Here is a 16,799-nt window from a genome sequence, read left to right as displayed (position 1 = left end):
AGGGGGAAGCGTGGACGCCAGTGCTGGCAACGATACCCTGAAGAACGACGAAAACGTACCAGTCATGGCGGGATGGAATCGGCGCCACGGCCAGCTGGAACAAATGAAGGAAGGGGATAGACAGGATCAGGCAAAATATGTACGGATTGGGTTGACACAGGGAGTAGCTAGCTGATAGCTAGCTGAATCTCCCATCTATGTTCTATGAGTTCTACGTAGTGCACGTACAAAATTTGTACATGTACGTATTTGTGTTGTGATCCCCCAAAGGAACTCACTCAAGGCGAAAGAAGCATCTAGCTCAGAGGAAGAAGGGTGGGAAGTAGGTGCATTAGTAGTGGAAGCTGCTGGGGCAACTGAGAATGATGAAGTAATCCGTCCCAGGAAATTGTGCCACCAACTAATCCATATTGAATTTGAACACGAGGGAGGAGTGCAAAATCGTCGGGACTGTCCCTTCCTTCCATCCATCCATTCGTTCTAATTGTGTGGTCCAGCTATTCGTCATGGAAGACATCTTTCATTGGATCCGCAAGGGTGATGCCATCCAGGTGCGTCTCTGGTTGGACGATACCGAACATGACATGAACCAAGGGTAAGAACTGGACGGGTATGGAAAGTGGAAAGATGGAAAGAAGCAATCCATATGCCTGATCTTATTAGTGAATGGCCTAAGTCAGCCCTTTGAAGTGACCTCTTGGATCACATGTTGTCCCAAGTTACCACAAATGGAGCACCTCAATTACAATTTACTACCCAAATGTCGTAGTCTAGTTGATAATGGTTGTGAATACTGACCTATACAAACTGATGAGAACAAGCCGGATTCAAAGCATTGTCCTTCAAATCTTTTCTCGAAGGACCTTATTCAAGATTGTACACCAACTTCATTTCCACCTTGCACCAATTATTCGTTAGGATAATTCTCAAACAACAATATGTGGCCCTGTTGTTTACACCATATTTAGCCCGGGTTGCGTTATGGATTCTTGTCTCATCAGATTCGGGAGGATAAGTTCGTCAGGAGAAGGCTTGAATCCGGCTTGTTCTCTTCAACAGTTGTAGATAGAGCGACCTTACCCTCCCTCCCCCTCACCAGGTGCAAGGAGTTGGGTTGACTCACAGTCAAATCCAAATGTCAAATATCAGTGGTTTAGACTCATCTCAATCTCTATGGGTAATGGAAGTTGTGCGTGGTATTGATATTGGTTTGAAGTTGGAACCTTTATTCACTTTATTCCAAGTTGTTTCAAAGGATACGTAAGAAGACCGCTTCTGTTAGGTCTCACCAACGAAGATGAAGAGAGATGATGCTTTGATGTTGAAGGTTGATTTCCTATTATTATTAAGTGGTGCTGTTTAAGAAGGTCGAGGTTATTATCTTTCCCAAAAGTAATTCAAGTTCAAGAAAATCAGACTGTACCAACATCCTCTTTGTATGCTCGTGTTCGTGATCGGGTTGATCTTGTAAATACAATGTTGTGTCAGAGTGAAGCGTACAATCAAAGTTGCTACATATGGAGCGAGCAAGCGATATAAAAACAACAGATCTTGAGGAAGTTGCAAGAGACAGTGCGAAGAGCATTCATGAGGATGAGGAAACTGGCGTGAATAAACGAATGCGTGAGATCGTAACCCATTTATGGTGCTGATAATGTTTTTGAGAGCCTATCAATGTCTTATAACCTTTTGAGCTAATAATTATAGATAATTTCTGATACCAGACTTTCATAAAATTATGCATCTATTTGAACCTTTTTGGTTGGAAAATTTTAAATCTGAATGAAAATCAAGCAAGCCCTCCTAAGGCTTTGGTTCCAGTTTGGCATTCGATGTACCATCATGTATCCATGTTTATTCCGTTCTAGTATGGATCGTTAAGTTGCGATGGCAGTATCGATTTAGTCGTGAAGAGCCAATTTGTGCGAAAACAACCGTGCGTAATGCTCGTCTTTTTCGTTTCGTCGGAAAAGATTACAATTTTGTTTCTCCCCTATTAGCCTTCAATTAGTCTAAATTGCTCGACCAAAAAAGAATTGAAGCTCCAGTCCTTAGAGAAACAGCAGCTTCATTCTAAATATTTTAATGATGGGAGCTGAAAAATTGCACATTACGATTCCGTGATTGACGACAGAATTATTAAAGATTTATTTGCACAGGGGCTCGTTCTTGAAAGGGCTTCTTGTGACGCCGAGCAGGCTTGGGCACCACCTTTTAGCGATCTCTCCATGAGTTATTGGTATATCAAACATCCTCGATTTCGTAAGTGTCTTTTTTAATATTAGCTTTTTACATCCACACATCGTTGACCACCTATATGATTTGTGCAAAATTGTTGTAAAATTGTTGTTCTCACCATTGCTGCATTTCAATACCTACAACAGCTTACCATTTTTAACCTGCATACCAAAAATTCACAACTAGGGCATATTTTCTGTTCCTTTGCAAATTTGATCGAAACTGATAACTAAAAGCATACGAGAGAAAATAATATAAAGGTAGAGCGGCTGAATGCAAATTATTAGTTTTGATGACAACACACAGAACTAAGATGCTAAAACCCTTTCGACATTTTGGTTTTGATCTATTTCTTCTTCTGGATGTCAAGTGAATTGATTTCAAGAATATGTAAGAAATTGAAAATGCATCATTCGATAATTGTTGGGCATGAAAGTCAACTGCATCAACTTATGTATTTGTGCCTGATTGTCTTGTAAACACGAGCATCATAATCCTCAGATTGTGAATAAGCACTTGCTTGTTTTCACCAGGACTTGTGAGGAAGAACAAAGGGTAGAAAGAGCACCATAGATGTTTTGTCAGGTATGGGTAAATGATCATGAAATTGAAGAAACAGAAGAACAGATTTTCAAGATCGGTGGAGAGCACAAAAGATTAGCCAAGGCAAGAAGATGTCATAGTTTATCCTAACATGTTGGCTCAAGCAATAACATATGCTTTCATATAGGTATAGAGAAGAATTTTAAGGCATAAACCACCGTAGTTTCACTTGCTAGGATATCAGATCAAATTACTCCATGTCGTTGTTCGAGGCATGACTGAAAAAAACGCTAGCTGACCCTATCCATTCTACATAAGATCATCAGTCAAACCAGAAAGCATGCTTGGAAATAATTGTGTTATCATTTCATCCGATTAATCAATGACTCTCAATAGCAGATATGGGTATACTTTCACTCATTGTCTTCTGTCCTTTGTTCCAAGGGATGATCATCAGTTTTCCCCATTGCATTGGGCCGCTAAAGGGGGTCACAGCAAAATTGTGGACATGTTGATCCAACGTGGGGCTCGGGTGCATACCACCAACATGGGAGATGACACGCCTCTTCATTTAGCCGCGGCTCACGGACATCAAGACATCGTGCATACGGCAAGTTGACCCTATTCAGCATCCAATGTAACAAAATCGACATCTGAAAGGAAATTTTTAAATTGTTCTCCCTAGTTTTAGCTCAAAAACTGTGTTCTTAATTTTTAAGCTTAAATCGACAATAAGGGAGATTTCACAAGATTTGAACCGTTTTGATCTCATGTTCCCCACACGTTAACTCTAATTGTTAGCTTTATCACCATCAGCTCAAGATCACTTTCTCTGAAATTACTACGAATATCTAGGATATAAGCCATGTGAAGTAAAGAAAATTCGAGGAAAAATGTAGTATGGCGTCCTGATTTTCGACATTTTATGACAAACATCATTTTAGACGAACATTTCAACCAATCTGTGCCAGGCACAGACTTATTGTGCCCGTTATTTCAATTTCCCGATTTGTTGAAGCAAAACCGTATTATAATATTCACCCAGTATTTCAGTGCAGTGACAAAACCACACCAAAAATGTCATTTATTGACTTTTGTAGCACAACTCACTCAACAGTTCAAAATTAAATTGGATCACGATGCAGGTTGGCTGTGATCTTTGTCTAAATTCCCTTTCGCAAAATGTCCACAACAAGGGTGCCCAACTACATTTTTCCTTGAATATCCTTTACCAACATGCCTAGTTGGTTTAACGTTCAATCGTACAGTGTAGTTTAAGGGGTTTGAGTGTTTATTCCGTTGCGATTTAATAGATCTGAAATGCTTATCTCGAAAATGCGCCTGATATTAGGGAATATAACGTGCATTTTTACTTTTCGTTGTTCAGTCCAGTCAATGTCATCAACTGGGGATGAAGAATCAAAACATCCACTCACGTTTTGCTCCATTTGACAATGCCTTGTTAGTTTTTTAGCCCGTAATTGGTCATTAGTTACCAGGAGTTATTACTCAGCTTTTTTTTGTGACCCCAAAATGGATCATTTGGACCCAAAGCGAGATCGAACAATACGCTATTATGTGGGTGGTACTAGTGGTACGTTGATTCATTAGGAGCACTCGATGAACATTTAACGAGGATGGTCACCAATCGAGACTTCGGGTTGGCAATTCAATTTGATAGACTCGATCTACGAGTACTCAAAAATGCATCTGGAATAATGGGTCTGATTTTTATTTTTTTACAGTTGCTGAATCACAAGGCTGATTTGAACTTCATCAATGAGCATGGCAACACGCCGCTTCATTACGCGTGCTTCTGGAATTACGAGTCTGTGGCCTTGGATCTGGTGAAAGCAGGCTCTTTAGTGGCCATTCAAAACAAATACGGCGAGAGTCCGCTAGACAAATGTCAAGGGTCCTTAGGCCATCGCCTCTACGGTGAGATCAATCTTTAGTTCGGTTAACCACTGATGCATAAAATCATAGCATGTAACAGAGACATTCCATCTTGGTTCCATCTTGGTTCCGTCTTGGCCAAGGTTTGTTATTCTTATTCAACTCCTGATTGATGTGCACAATTGTGGGTTAACTCTATCTTGATGTTGTTTGATATTACGCTCATTAAGACAGCACCAGCTACAACTTAATTGACTGATATGATTAGGGCAATGAGTCAATCGATCTAAAAGTAGTACATTTCTGAAGGTCATTAAAGAAGCAATAATGGTTCATTTGCGTATTCGCTAGATCGTTCGAAAAAACATTAAAAATTGAGAAATCCTACAATCCGCTCAATGACAGTCTTTAGCAAGAATACACGAACTGTTGCTCTTTACATACGGGTACTTTTTTGTCCTTTTTGTTGTTTAAGACTTGAACAACTAGGAGCGAGAGGATACAGTGGGCATAAATATTGATCTCTTCAAAATGAAAAGGTGTAACGATAATCCGGCCGGGATGGCGCTTCATTTTGGCACTATTGTTAAGAATGTGTTCTCATTAAGAGCCAACCTACCGTTTACAAAAGAGTGGTTATAGTTCTAGACGAAAAAACGTCACTCCAAACAGAGCAGTTGAAGAACATATTTCAGTGTGTGGGGGCAGGGTGTCGGTCGGATCCACTTCTGTTACTTTGCTCGGTTTCAACCAAGAGAGTAAATCCACTTATCAATCCACTGGCTCCCTGAATTCGGGAATTCATTTTGTGAATCATGTAATTATGTTTGTTTAAATTCAATCCCCCTGGCACACACAGTGAGTTCTGGTGGGAACCGGAAACGCATCAAAGTAACAAACACAGTACCTACATAGAACTGTAGGTAAGTTGAATCCAAAGAGTCAAGCTAAACTGGGCGACCAGAGAGGAAAGCCAGTTCAGGAACGAGGTACTTCGGTTCTCCCTTTTTTCCTTTGCTCTTAACTTCTCTTAAGGACTCCTAGTATGTCGAACCCGGTAAATCTAGAAAAATCTGTAAGTGTACTGTAAGTGCATCAATGGTTCAAGTCTAATGCTAAAAAATTGGAACATTTGTTATTTTAAACCATCCCTTGACCAGGTTAGATTAAACTTAATGCCAATTTCGTCGCCAAATTGGGCTTTTTAAATCAATCACTTTCTAAAAAAAAGTCATGTGAATGGTAGATAACAACGGTTCCTGAAACTGATGACGGAAGTTGAAAATATTCTTTTTCTTAACCCTTAGTTAGTCGCTTTCTAATCTGAAAAAGCTTAGGAAACACTTTAGCCGACATGAATTGAGGACAGAGAGCAGTGATCATTTCACTTAGCTTGTACTCGGAGGTACAACTTCCTCTCAGGAACGTCGTCCTCACTGACGGAAAAGTTGCTCCAAGTTACGTTGACTTTCCAGGATCGATCTCTCTTCTCCTCTATTATTGAAACCAACAAGTTGAAACTTATGAATAAAGTTTTCAGACCTTGGTGAACACTCGGTGGCATATTAAATATCATAAAAAGCCATTCATTTTTGATACATGAACAATGTTATTGATTGTCTAATTTTTTTCTTGTTTTTCTTTCAAATGGTATCGTGAAGGCGTCAAAACAACCATTTTTTCGTGTACAGCAATCGTATGCACCCTTTTATCATTGGAAACAATAGAGCAGAGTGCGTCATTCATCATCATTCTCGGATGTCGGTGTTTGACTAAATTTTACAGGCAAGGAGGTACAGATGACGCAACCTCTCTCTTTTGTTTCGCCTTGGGAGGCTAAAATTGAAAAGAATTGCTGTTTTACGTAAATATAAGAACCTTGTGTTGTACTAGCATAGATGGTCACTTTTGATAGCGACCTTAAATCTCGTAAGTTTAGATTTTATGTTGTAAGGAACTCCGTTATGACTTAGCCTCTTATGATTGTCCAAATATAGCAGAAGTTAATTGTTAATTGTTTCCATTTTCAATTCATCTTATTGGCCAAGACATGGTATAATAAGATACCATCAAAAACTGTACATACAATCACATATAAAATATTTAAAATGTCTGTATCCAATGAAACTTGCATCTCGTAATAAAGAGTTAAAAAAAATAATGACAAATGGCATGACAAATGGCATAACAACATGGCATAATAATGACAAATGGCATAAAAGCATGGCAAATTTGATCAGTGTTTTAACGGATCAAAAATGTAACGGAAGTTCAATAGTCCGATAAAAAGTCATTATTCCGTCAATTAATCGAAGTTCTTGAAATAGGGTCCAGATAAGGAGGTAAGGAGCACCACTGAGAAAGAAGGAATGAGTGGTACATCAAATATCAAAATTGAATATTTGTCACATGACAAACAAGCAATAAATTCATCTGGATCCTGCTTAAAATGGGAATAACAGAAAATGGCGTCACCTTGATGCCAATATTACTCACTACTGACGGGTTCATTTTTACGTTTGGCTTTACCCCTTAATAATTGAACACCGTCCGTAATTAGGTCAGTACTTCCATATCTTGCATGTTCCTTCAAATGTTTAGCGCAGCCATCGGGAATCACTGACCTAGGTGGCGAGGTGGCCTTCAAAGCTTGATTTCAAGGCCAAGCAAGATAACAAAAGTACCAATAAAGACCATCAAAGGAAACCTTATAAGACATATTTTCAATGCGAAACAACACATTTAGCAATGCCATCGAACTTTATAGGTTCAAGTATACAGCTAACGAAGTTGCACTCTTTCGTTGAAAGACCATTCAACCCTGGCATGCCCTCTTAAGGGGAAACCTCAAACTACTTTAGGCACTCGTTTCAATTGTTAGCAAAAAAAAGTTGATTTCGTTGATTTGTAATCTAACGCCAATTTTGCGGAGGTCCGTTTGCCTAAAGCCTTCAAATTATTTTGTAATTTGTGCCCTTAATGAATGAGTGCCTTTATTTGTCATCTATATTTACCAACGTCTTGGAATACTTGCGATAGAACTCATTTAACAAGGAAGTAGGCAAAAAACAAATAAGATTTGTAGATCATAACAAATACTAAATCAATAAACATGAATAGGAATATAGGTAAATGTATACGTTATTTATGTTTTCACTCAAAAATACCTGCTTACTTCAAAAGTCACCCCGTGCTAATAATGATCGATGTAAATCAGTTTTAGAATCCACAGAATTTCAACAACATTGTCAAATAAAAGCTGCAAATCAAATAATTTAAAAAAAAATTGCCGGCTTATTATTACTTTTCCAAAATTGTTGCTACACCATCAGACCGGGGGATCGTCGGATATTTAATAAAGTCAACTGTAAATAGTTCAGCCAATTGGTTCCTAGTCTCTTTTTGGTCTGCTGTCGCGATGGTTTACATTTCTTGCCATTGCTACGCGTATTTTCGATAATTTGTCAAGACAAGACTCCTAATCCATGTATTCCAGTAGCTTTATGGTTAAGTCTATATCGATTACAGCCTTGGTTTTCTGTAAAACATTCGGAGCTCAATCCCATAGGTACTGTTTTTATTTTATATCTGAAAAAGCAAGATGGTTACCCATACCCCTACATCATTATTCTCTTCCTGAGCGAAGGACAAGAACCTTTTTGATAGAAAAAGTCAAATTTTCAAAGAGGACATGAAGATAGGACGGATTTCACTTCGAGTTTGAAGAAACACTCCAAAAGGTCTTAGATTTATTTGATCTTCTGAGAAAGCTTGGAATACAAGAGTTCTGGCTTTTTCTTCAGTGCTCACTGACGTAGGCCCTTTAACACACATGGGTTCCGTTAAGTCAAAAGCATTGAAAGAAAAGCTATGGGATAGTTGTCTTTGTAGTTTTCATCAGTCTTATGCTCGAATCGTTTTCATCCATATTGATGAATGTATTTGATTGTTATACTATTCAATCACGAAGAACTGTTATTGAAGAATGAGTTTTTTTTTTTAATTTTATTTTAGAACTGGCCAAGGAACGTGGACAAGATCTGAACCGACGTGAGTTCAAAGATCAGAGCTGGATCGGTCTCAAGACGCGATCCCGAGACGCGACTCTTTCTAGACACAAAGGCATCAATATTAATGAGTTGTATCTTCACACCAAGATAGCCACCTCACAAACCGGTAAGGAGATAAAAACTGGCCAACAAATAAAGGCTCCTAACACACAGGGTGACAAAAATGTGTTGGGACGCTTCATAAAGGTTAGAAATGTTGTAGTATTGGGATTTAGGAACAAAAGATGATCCTAATATGATCACCAGAGCTTGTATTATAGTTAGAATTTTACCGGAGGTCTCGTTATGGCCTTCCAGGCAAAAGTCATTCTATAAAAGAAACAACTCAGAGTAGCAAAATAACTGCCCGCCAAATAAGGCTGAAAATGTAACTTTGGAGTCCTCTGGTTTTTGAAGGTGTCCAAACTCATGGATGTCACCCTGTATTCCAATTTGTTAGTACTAATGAGATCTGCCCATAAGCCTATATAAGCCTATTCGGACATTTAGGCAGGCGCTGGTACCAGCAAAAAAAACTTGCCAGCTATTGCCAGTGATGCAAAATTGGCGTTTAAACTGATTTTAACGAAGGTGACCTTTTCTCAAATAGCAATATGAAAGAAGGGTCAGCCTCTCACAAACGTGTTTGAAGCCCCAAAATTGCATCACTGACTCTGGTACCAACAAACAAAGGAACCTGCCAGAGCTTGTCTAAACCTCCCCATTCTTAACGAGGGACGAGGGAGAGAAACTTTTGTCCTATGATTTTGTGGCGAACGTACACATACGGCCATACTAAATGGCAAATGCCAGGATGCATCATCCATCCTTCCAAGCGTTGGTTCTTCGACCATATCAACGGCTTCGTGGCGGTTCGACCCGCTCTTTGTTTGCCCCTGATTAGCCCAATCAAGGCCAACTACCAAACCTTCAACTACGTTTGTTCATCCATTCCAAGCCACACTGTATACGCGTATTTTAGGCTCCTACGTGTACAAAGTGTTTGATTTCCAACTAAGCTTTTGACACAAAAAGCTCTCTTTCTGTGACCTTCTTTTTATTATTTTAACTAAAACGATTCTGTACTTTTTATCTCGGGTTACCCTGGGATGCAATAAAGCCATCAAATGCACTCTTTCTTTATAATGCTAGAACATTTTTTTCCAATGAATGACCTTGGAGAGAACTTTGTGTGGTTCGACCATGGAGTAGCCCCTCTTATAGATATCGCGCCCACTTGAATAGTGGCTGCTTTCCTGGAAGGTCATTGAATTCTTCCCTGAATTCCACTTCAGAGACGTCGGCATTGTGTTAGAAAATGTTGAAAAACGTCCATACATACTCTTAACGATCCAATGACCTCCGAGATTTTGTTGGCCTTGTGTGTTTGGATAATTCTGGTTTTGAACTTTGACAAAGAATACCGTGGATTCCTCTCCCGAAATGCCTTGTTCTCTCCCAGTGCGGTTTTCAATTTTTCAGTATTTTTTCCCAGGAGAAACTTGGCGAGGGAAGTGGCAAGGAAATGAAATTGCTGCCAAGATTTTGAACGTACGCGAATGTACGCCGAGGATTTCGAGGGATTTCAATGAAGAATATCCAAAGTTAAGGTAAAAGAAGTTCAGCCTCTGTAAGGTATCCTATAATGAATGATGCAAAGAAGTAACAATTGAATACAAATGACGGGGGGAGTGTAACTGGCGTTGAGCATATCTTAAAAGACTTTTGACCAGATAAAAACTGAACAAAAAGTAATCTGATTCATCAGACATAACGACCTTTCCAATTCTCAAAATACCTGATTTGCTTCTGCAGGGTGTTTCATAATCGAAATTACTTAATTACAAATATGTAATTCATGATGGACTGAAACAAGACCAACAAGGTTTGATTCATTAGTAGATATGGCAATTTTGAACATGTATATCAAGTTTCAATTACTGATGTGATCAATCTGCAAACTTTCAAACCAGCACTGCCAAGTTTGATCCCTATTAGATTTTTAAGGTTAGGTGTAGTTACATTTTCTGACCCAAAAGCCAAACGGGGATCAAACTTGGCAGTACTGTTTTGAAAGTTTGCTGCGCTGTACTGATGTGATCAAAGACCCCCAAAAAGTGTGGCAAAAAGAAGGCCTTGACTTGATGCAATAATTGTAGTGATATTTTCAAAACTATTCATCAAAAATAGAAGAAACTTGATACACATATTCTGGAATGTTATACCTCAAAAGCAAGTCGTATTGTTTTTATTCAATTCTTTCAAAAGCTGGTGTGTGCATTTGAGTACCTGCAAGTACGAAATTTATTGAAGGCCAAACGCAGAGTGCACACACCAGAGGCAAGTTTTACCCAGATAGCATGAGCATTGGCTCACCACTTGGTCGAGTGTATTTTCATGCTGGTTAACGTCCAAGCCCCAAACTCCAAAGTAAGAGCTTTAAATAGGCCTCAGTTTGGTGGGTAATGCGTCCAAGTGAGCCAACATGTTTTTGGCTAATGATGAGACAAGTGAATAACTATATGGTTCCAGCTTGTCGTCTATTGAGCCCCTCCAACCTGGAATATTTTGATGAAGTTTTGGGCAAAGGCTTGGCTTCAAAAAGTCTTGTAGCCATGTAATTTTCAGTCAATCAAACTTTATCAAGAGCGTTGGTCAGCTTGTGGGATTGCCGGAAGACTTCCCTGCTTGGTTCAAAACACTATCAAAAAGTATGAATCAGGATGGGGAAGACCAGCTGGAGTTCGGAACAATCACTGAGTCAAATACATGATGACTCAGTTGTACAAAAAATGGTTAAAAGAGTCAATAGTTGGCAAAAAGACACTTTTAAGAAGTGATAATCTCACCCAATAATGGAGAACCAATTTGATACACCTGTAGACACAACACCGCCTACTGTAAATATTCAACAATGTGATGATCAACTCAGTGTTTTGTAGTTGCTATTAAAGACAAAGCAGATCATCAGAATGGCTCAGTTCTGTTGGACTTTATTACAAAGCGTAGAAAAATTGTTTCAGTTAGAATATTTGCAGATGCAGTATTTTATTAGACAAGCCTACATTGACTTATTCTGATTGAACCTGACTCAAACTCAACATTTGCAATAAAATTCAACATATCTTTTGTATATACGCAATAATTTTAATACTTTTTTGTTGTTTACTTTACTCAATTTTCTTAATAGTCCTGGTTGCCAGTGTCTTCTTAACAAAAGAACGTCAAAAAAATTATGATGGCGAAAACAAGCGAAAAAGGCATTTACTCTGTCTTAGTGCTATTGATGACTAACAGATGATATTTTAACCCAAGAGGTGCGGCTAATTTGCTTTTGAACAAAGAGTGAATTAGCAATTTGGTGTGACGCAAGGGTTGTTGCCTCAAAAAAACAACAATGTTTTTGTTCAGTTTTTATGTGGGCATAAGTTTCCTAACACACGTTCTGACCTAAAACCTCTGGGGTTTTTATCTTCTTCTTCTATGTCGGTATTTTTTGTGCCCCATTACTTATAGGCCATACTGTAAATGGACAATTGCCTGTCTCGCCTTTCTTCTGAACGCGTTCCAGTGCTTCATTGATCTGTTCCTTTCCAGGATTTTTTCTCATCCTAATGTGATGCCAGTGATTGGATGTTGTAACTCTCCTCCCAATTTGGTGGTGATCTCCCAATTTATGCCCGTTGGGTCACTCTATCAAGTGCTGCACGAAGAAGGCGGGATCGTCGTGGATTCTAACCGAGCGCTTCATTTTGCCATTGATATCGCTAAGGGCATGGCTTTCCTCCATTCAATTGACCGTCAAACGCCGAGATTCCATCTCAATTCCAAGCACGTCATGGTAAATTAAATGGTGATCCCTCTTGATTGACAAGTCCTTTGAAAGGTAGACAGAAGGAGAATAGTTCACCAAGCCTTCTGCTTGTATCCTTGACCCAAAGCCAGGCATGTCTTGTATGGCGAGGAAGAGCTCTCCTGGCAACAACGCAACTTGTATGTATTTTGCGTTAACATATCTTTAGATTGATTGTATCGCCGACGAAGAGTTTTGCGCCCGGGTAAATATGGCCGATGCTCGATTCACCTTCCAAGAGCGAGGCAAAAGCTACCATCCGCAATGGATGGCCCCCGAGGCACTCCTCAAAGATCCCAAGGGCATCAACACTCGAGCTGCTGACATGTGGAGCTTCGCCATCCTTCTGTGGGAACTGATGAGTCGGGAGTTGCCTTTCCCAGAGCTCAACCCAATGGAGGCAGGAATGCGGGTAAGGAGATCATATGAAAGATACCTAGTTTTGTTGGTTGATTGGTTGGTTGGTCGAGGGCTGGTTGGCTGGTTGGCTGCTTTGCTAGCGTTACCTACTTACTTAGTGTTGGCTGGTGTTGGTCAAGCTTTTGCTTTCGCTCACGCACCTAATTCTGTAAATAGACCGCCTCTTGGTTACAAGTGCTATACAGTTGGTGGATTACGTCATTCGATCGTTAACCATATGAGCTATTCATTCATCTCAGTTTAAGCCAACAACGGCTTACTTACTACCTACCTATCTCCACTTTTACTCCTCCTACTGTATAGTAGATTCAAGAGGGCAATTTTCCTGTGTTTATCGAGTCTATTTTCCTCAGACCATTCATGTACCCGCTACTGAATGTAGGTTTCCAATCTATCAGCCAGTTCTATACATAATACACTCGAGCATAGTAGAATGAGCTATGTCTCCGTGGTGAAGACAATCGATACCCCACATTGGCGCAATTGGTGTATTTTCCTTTATTGGGATCTGGGATGAAGATGGGATGTATTTCATTGTTCATTGTATTTGGTGAGAAGAGTCAAGGACTAATTATACTCGCTCGTTTTGAGTCATTGGGAAGGCCAAGCCCCGAAATACGGTATTGGGATGACTAACCTACTCAAGACCAAAACTGAAAGAAGACAGGAAGGATATACTATGTGGCATGACCTCATTTTCAGTCAAATCAAAACATGCTCGTTGTAAGGATAGGCTCGTCCTTTTCGAATACAGTTGGTTTCCAATTTTGATAGTCATGTAGTATGTAAACACCAGCCTGCTGTAACTTGTTGTTGGTATACAGAGCTTTGTTTAGTACTTATCGGCTGATACGAGGATTATTGCGCTTGTCAGAAGGATAAGTGCTGCCATTTCATAAGGAAGTTGGGTAACATTTTTTGATATCTACAAAGATGTATGAGAGTAAATGCACTTCATCCGACTAGAACAAGATATAAAGAACGAGAGAGACATAGGCCGGACTTGTAGGGTTGCCCATTTTGCCTTTATTTGGCACACTTTTGCATCGAGTCTCAAAGAACTGACACCAAATACATATACTGTAGGTACACATACTGTACCTCTTCTTGGTCTTCCCTAGATCGCCATGGAAGGCCTCAGGATCGAGATATCGCCTGGCATATCTCTGCATATGAATAAACTCATCCGTATCTGCATGAACGAGGATCCTGGGAAACGGCCTTCGTTTGAGCAAGTCATTCCAATCCTCGAGAAGATGAAGAAATGAGAGACGATGTTCAGATTGGCGGAACAAATGGCAATCCACGATCCGCGATTAACAACAACAATCCCACGTCTGTCTGTCTAGCCGCTTGGAATGGATGCAGACCGGTTCCCTTCGGGCCTATGAACTGTGCCTATCTTGACTACTTGACTAAATCAACTGCATTGTATAAACCATAAATTTGTAACTCATGGTGCTATTTACTATAAGAGGAGAATCGTCAATCTTGGGCTGACTCGATTTCTTTTCAAAAGGGGAGAAATGCGACGATGCTCTCTCGTTCTAATCATTATTGATTGACCAAATGTACCATCCATCCATTGTATTGATCATTCGATTGATATGCTTGTATCTCAGAGGAACCGTTTGTTATACATTATCTTTGTCCAAGTGCGAATTTAACCATAACCAATAAAACTCACATGCATGAAACCACTAAATTCTGAGAAACATCGTTATTCCAAACCCAGCCAGTTCGAATTTCGAAAAACGATCCTCGCATGTTACCGTATCTACATATAGAAGGAAGCAAAAAGGATGAAATTGCATAGTCTATAGTTCTGCCATTTATTTTTCCACGGTCGTTACACTTATTCAAGCACAGACATCACTTGTATTTGACACAAGTATTTGAGATTCAGCATAGTCTTTAACATCTAATGGGGAATATTTGTAATCAAATTGTTTTCACGTAGTAGTGCCAAATTGATGACTTTACGGTGCCATTCTGCATCATGATATATATATATGGATTGGTTTTTGGGGGCTTCGCTTCCCTCATTAAATCAAACTAACGACAATAATAGACTTGAACAAAAACTCTTTGGGGGAGCTAATTTAACGTTTTTAGACGTGACCCTACTTTCCTACTCCCATACATTTCACATATTTTGCCCTTTCTTTTCCTTCAAAGGCAAAATTTCTAGCATTTTTTTCAGACAAATTTCAAATTTCAACAATTATTGATGTTTATGTTTAAAATATTTGCACATGATCCCTTAATTAGTACATTCAAGTGGTTGTTAGTGGGCATTTGCATTTGATCCCCTTGATTTGATTTTTCAACCAAAATCTTTCATTTTGCTCACTTTAATTAACTTCAACATTTAATAATTGACTTCATTGGAAACTTGGCCAAAAGGGGCTAAAATGTCTGTCTGATTTTCTCGTGAAAATAGCTGCCATGTGTTTTTATTTGCAGGATGTTTTTCGTGTATGTGAAAAACATGTTACTTGGTTTCACATTTTTCCCACCTTTAAAGAATGGACACACTCAGTTAGCAAATTTACAAAGAGATCAGTCGATCCTTACAGGAAGATGGGCCGTCGTATTTACTTCACATCCAACAGAGATCTCACTCTGCATAGACTTTAAGTACTACTTCGGAAATGACCAATGGTGCCAAGTAAACACCTAGGCTGGATGATAACACTTTTAAAAGTACGAGCTGTACGTAATACCTTTTCAATTAAGGCCAGGAAAACGTTATTATAACAGCTCTCATACATCTAGATGAGGAGTGTATTCTATTTTAGAGTGTACGTAACACATTCCAGCCCACTGCCACTTTGAATATTTTTGTTGCCATACCAAACCAACAATGGTTGGTTTAGACTATTTCCATTTCAACGTAACCAGAAACGTTTGAAATGTGGGCTCTCTAGAGTCTGGAAAAGGTCACTAGTAATCGTTTTACTTAAAGCTCGAATGCAGCATCCAAAGGAGATCGATCCATTTTAAATATTTTATGTTTTTTGCAGATCCCCTCCGGCAACTTCTTAGTATTTACACAATCCGTTGTCTTTAAAACCGTTTGAAATGGAATTTATGGTCTTTAAACATAGCAAAGTTGGATTTGCATCAGCAAACTTGTATGTTGTGTGAGAAACAGTGAGTTTGATTTCTGCGATAATTGCTTTGGAGGGTCAGTGAGTAATATACAAGAGTGTAAATGAACAAACCTTCCAGTAAATGGACACCAGTTCAATCATAGAAGATTTATTGCTTGACAAAAAGCTAGTTTTGTCAAACGCAGTCTTGGTTAAAAGGTCATTCATTCATTGTTAATATTGTTATCGAATAGCTAATTTCGATTTCCCTTCACTTTGACTTACTTAAAAGAGTTAAAGCTTCGATAAAATATTACTTTTTCACGTTTCCGTTCCCGTCAATAAAACCTTGTCCAAAGTCTTCCGAGCGTTTTGTCAAACCGGCAAAAGGTTCAGAGGTTATAATGCAAAAAAATATATCCTTATAATTTTTCAAACCCTATGTTTTCGAGATCAAATGCCAGTTGCCCGCTTTGACTGCCATGTGATGGTATATGTTCCAAGTCAAGGATTTTCCCGCTCCGTATCGTAGACATCATTAATTATACCTTTATGGATTAACCGCATCAGCTTCGTCAGTTTAAGGAATGAAGGCCACAACTTTTGTTGTAGCAATAAAGAAGGTCGGCAGTGTACCAGAAACAGCATCATGAAAAGCACTGTTCAAGCAGAAACATACCAAGTTCTCTTAACACTCTTTCTTTA

General features: G+C 39.2%; 1 protein-coding gene across 1 annotated transcript; it reads left to right on the top strand.

Moving 5' to 3' along the window:
- Window positions 1–162: 162 nt before the first annotated feature.
- LOC131877978 (integrin-linked protein kinase homolog pat-4-like) lies at window positions 163–14,704 on the top strand. Its single transcript, XM_059223850.1, has 8 exons — window positions 163–595; window positions 3,226–3,391; window positions 4,527–4,719; window positions 8,692–8,853; window positions 10,222–10,336; window positions 12,324–12,567; window positions 12,749–12,991; window positions 14,121–14,704. Exons 1-8 carry the CDS (start codon window positions 507–509, stop codon window positions 14,265–14,267), a joined length of 1,359 nt encoding a protein of 452 aa, XP_059079833.1. The 5' UTR covers window positions 163–506; the 3' UTR covers window positions 14,268–14,704.
- The last annotated feature ends 2,095 nt before the right edge of the window (window positions 14,705–16,799 follow it).

Source organism: Tigriopus californicus, chromosome 3 (genome assembly GCF_007210705.1).
Source record: "Tigriopus californicus strain San Diego chromosome 3, Tcal_SD_v2.1, whole genome shotgun sequence".
Taxonomy (NCBI): Eukaryota; Metazoa; Arthropoda; class Copepoda; order Harpacticoida; family Harpacticidae; genus Tigriopus; species Tigriopus californicus.
Note: the sequence above shows the minus strand (reverse complement) of the source record. Positions and strands in the feature narration are given on the sequence as shown.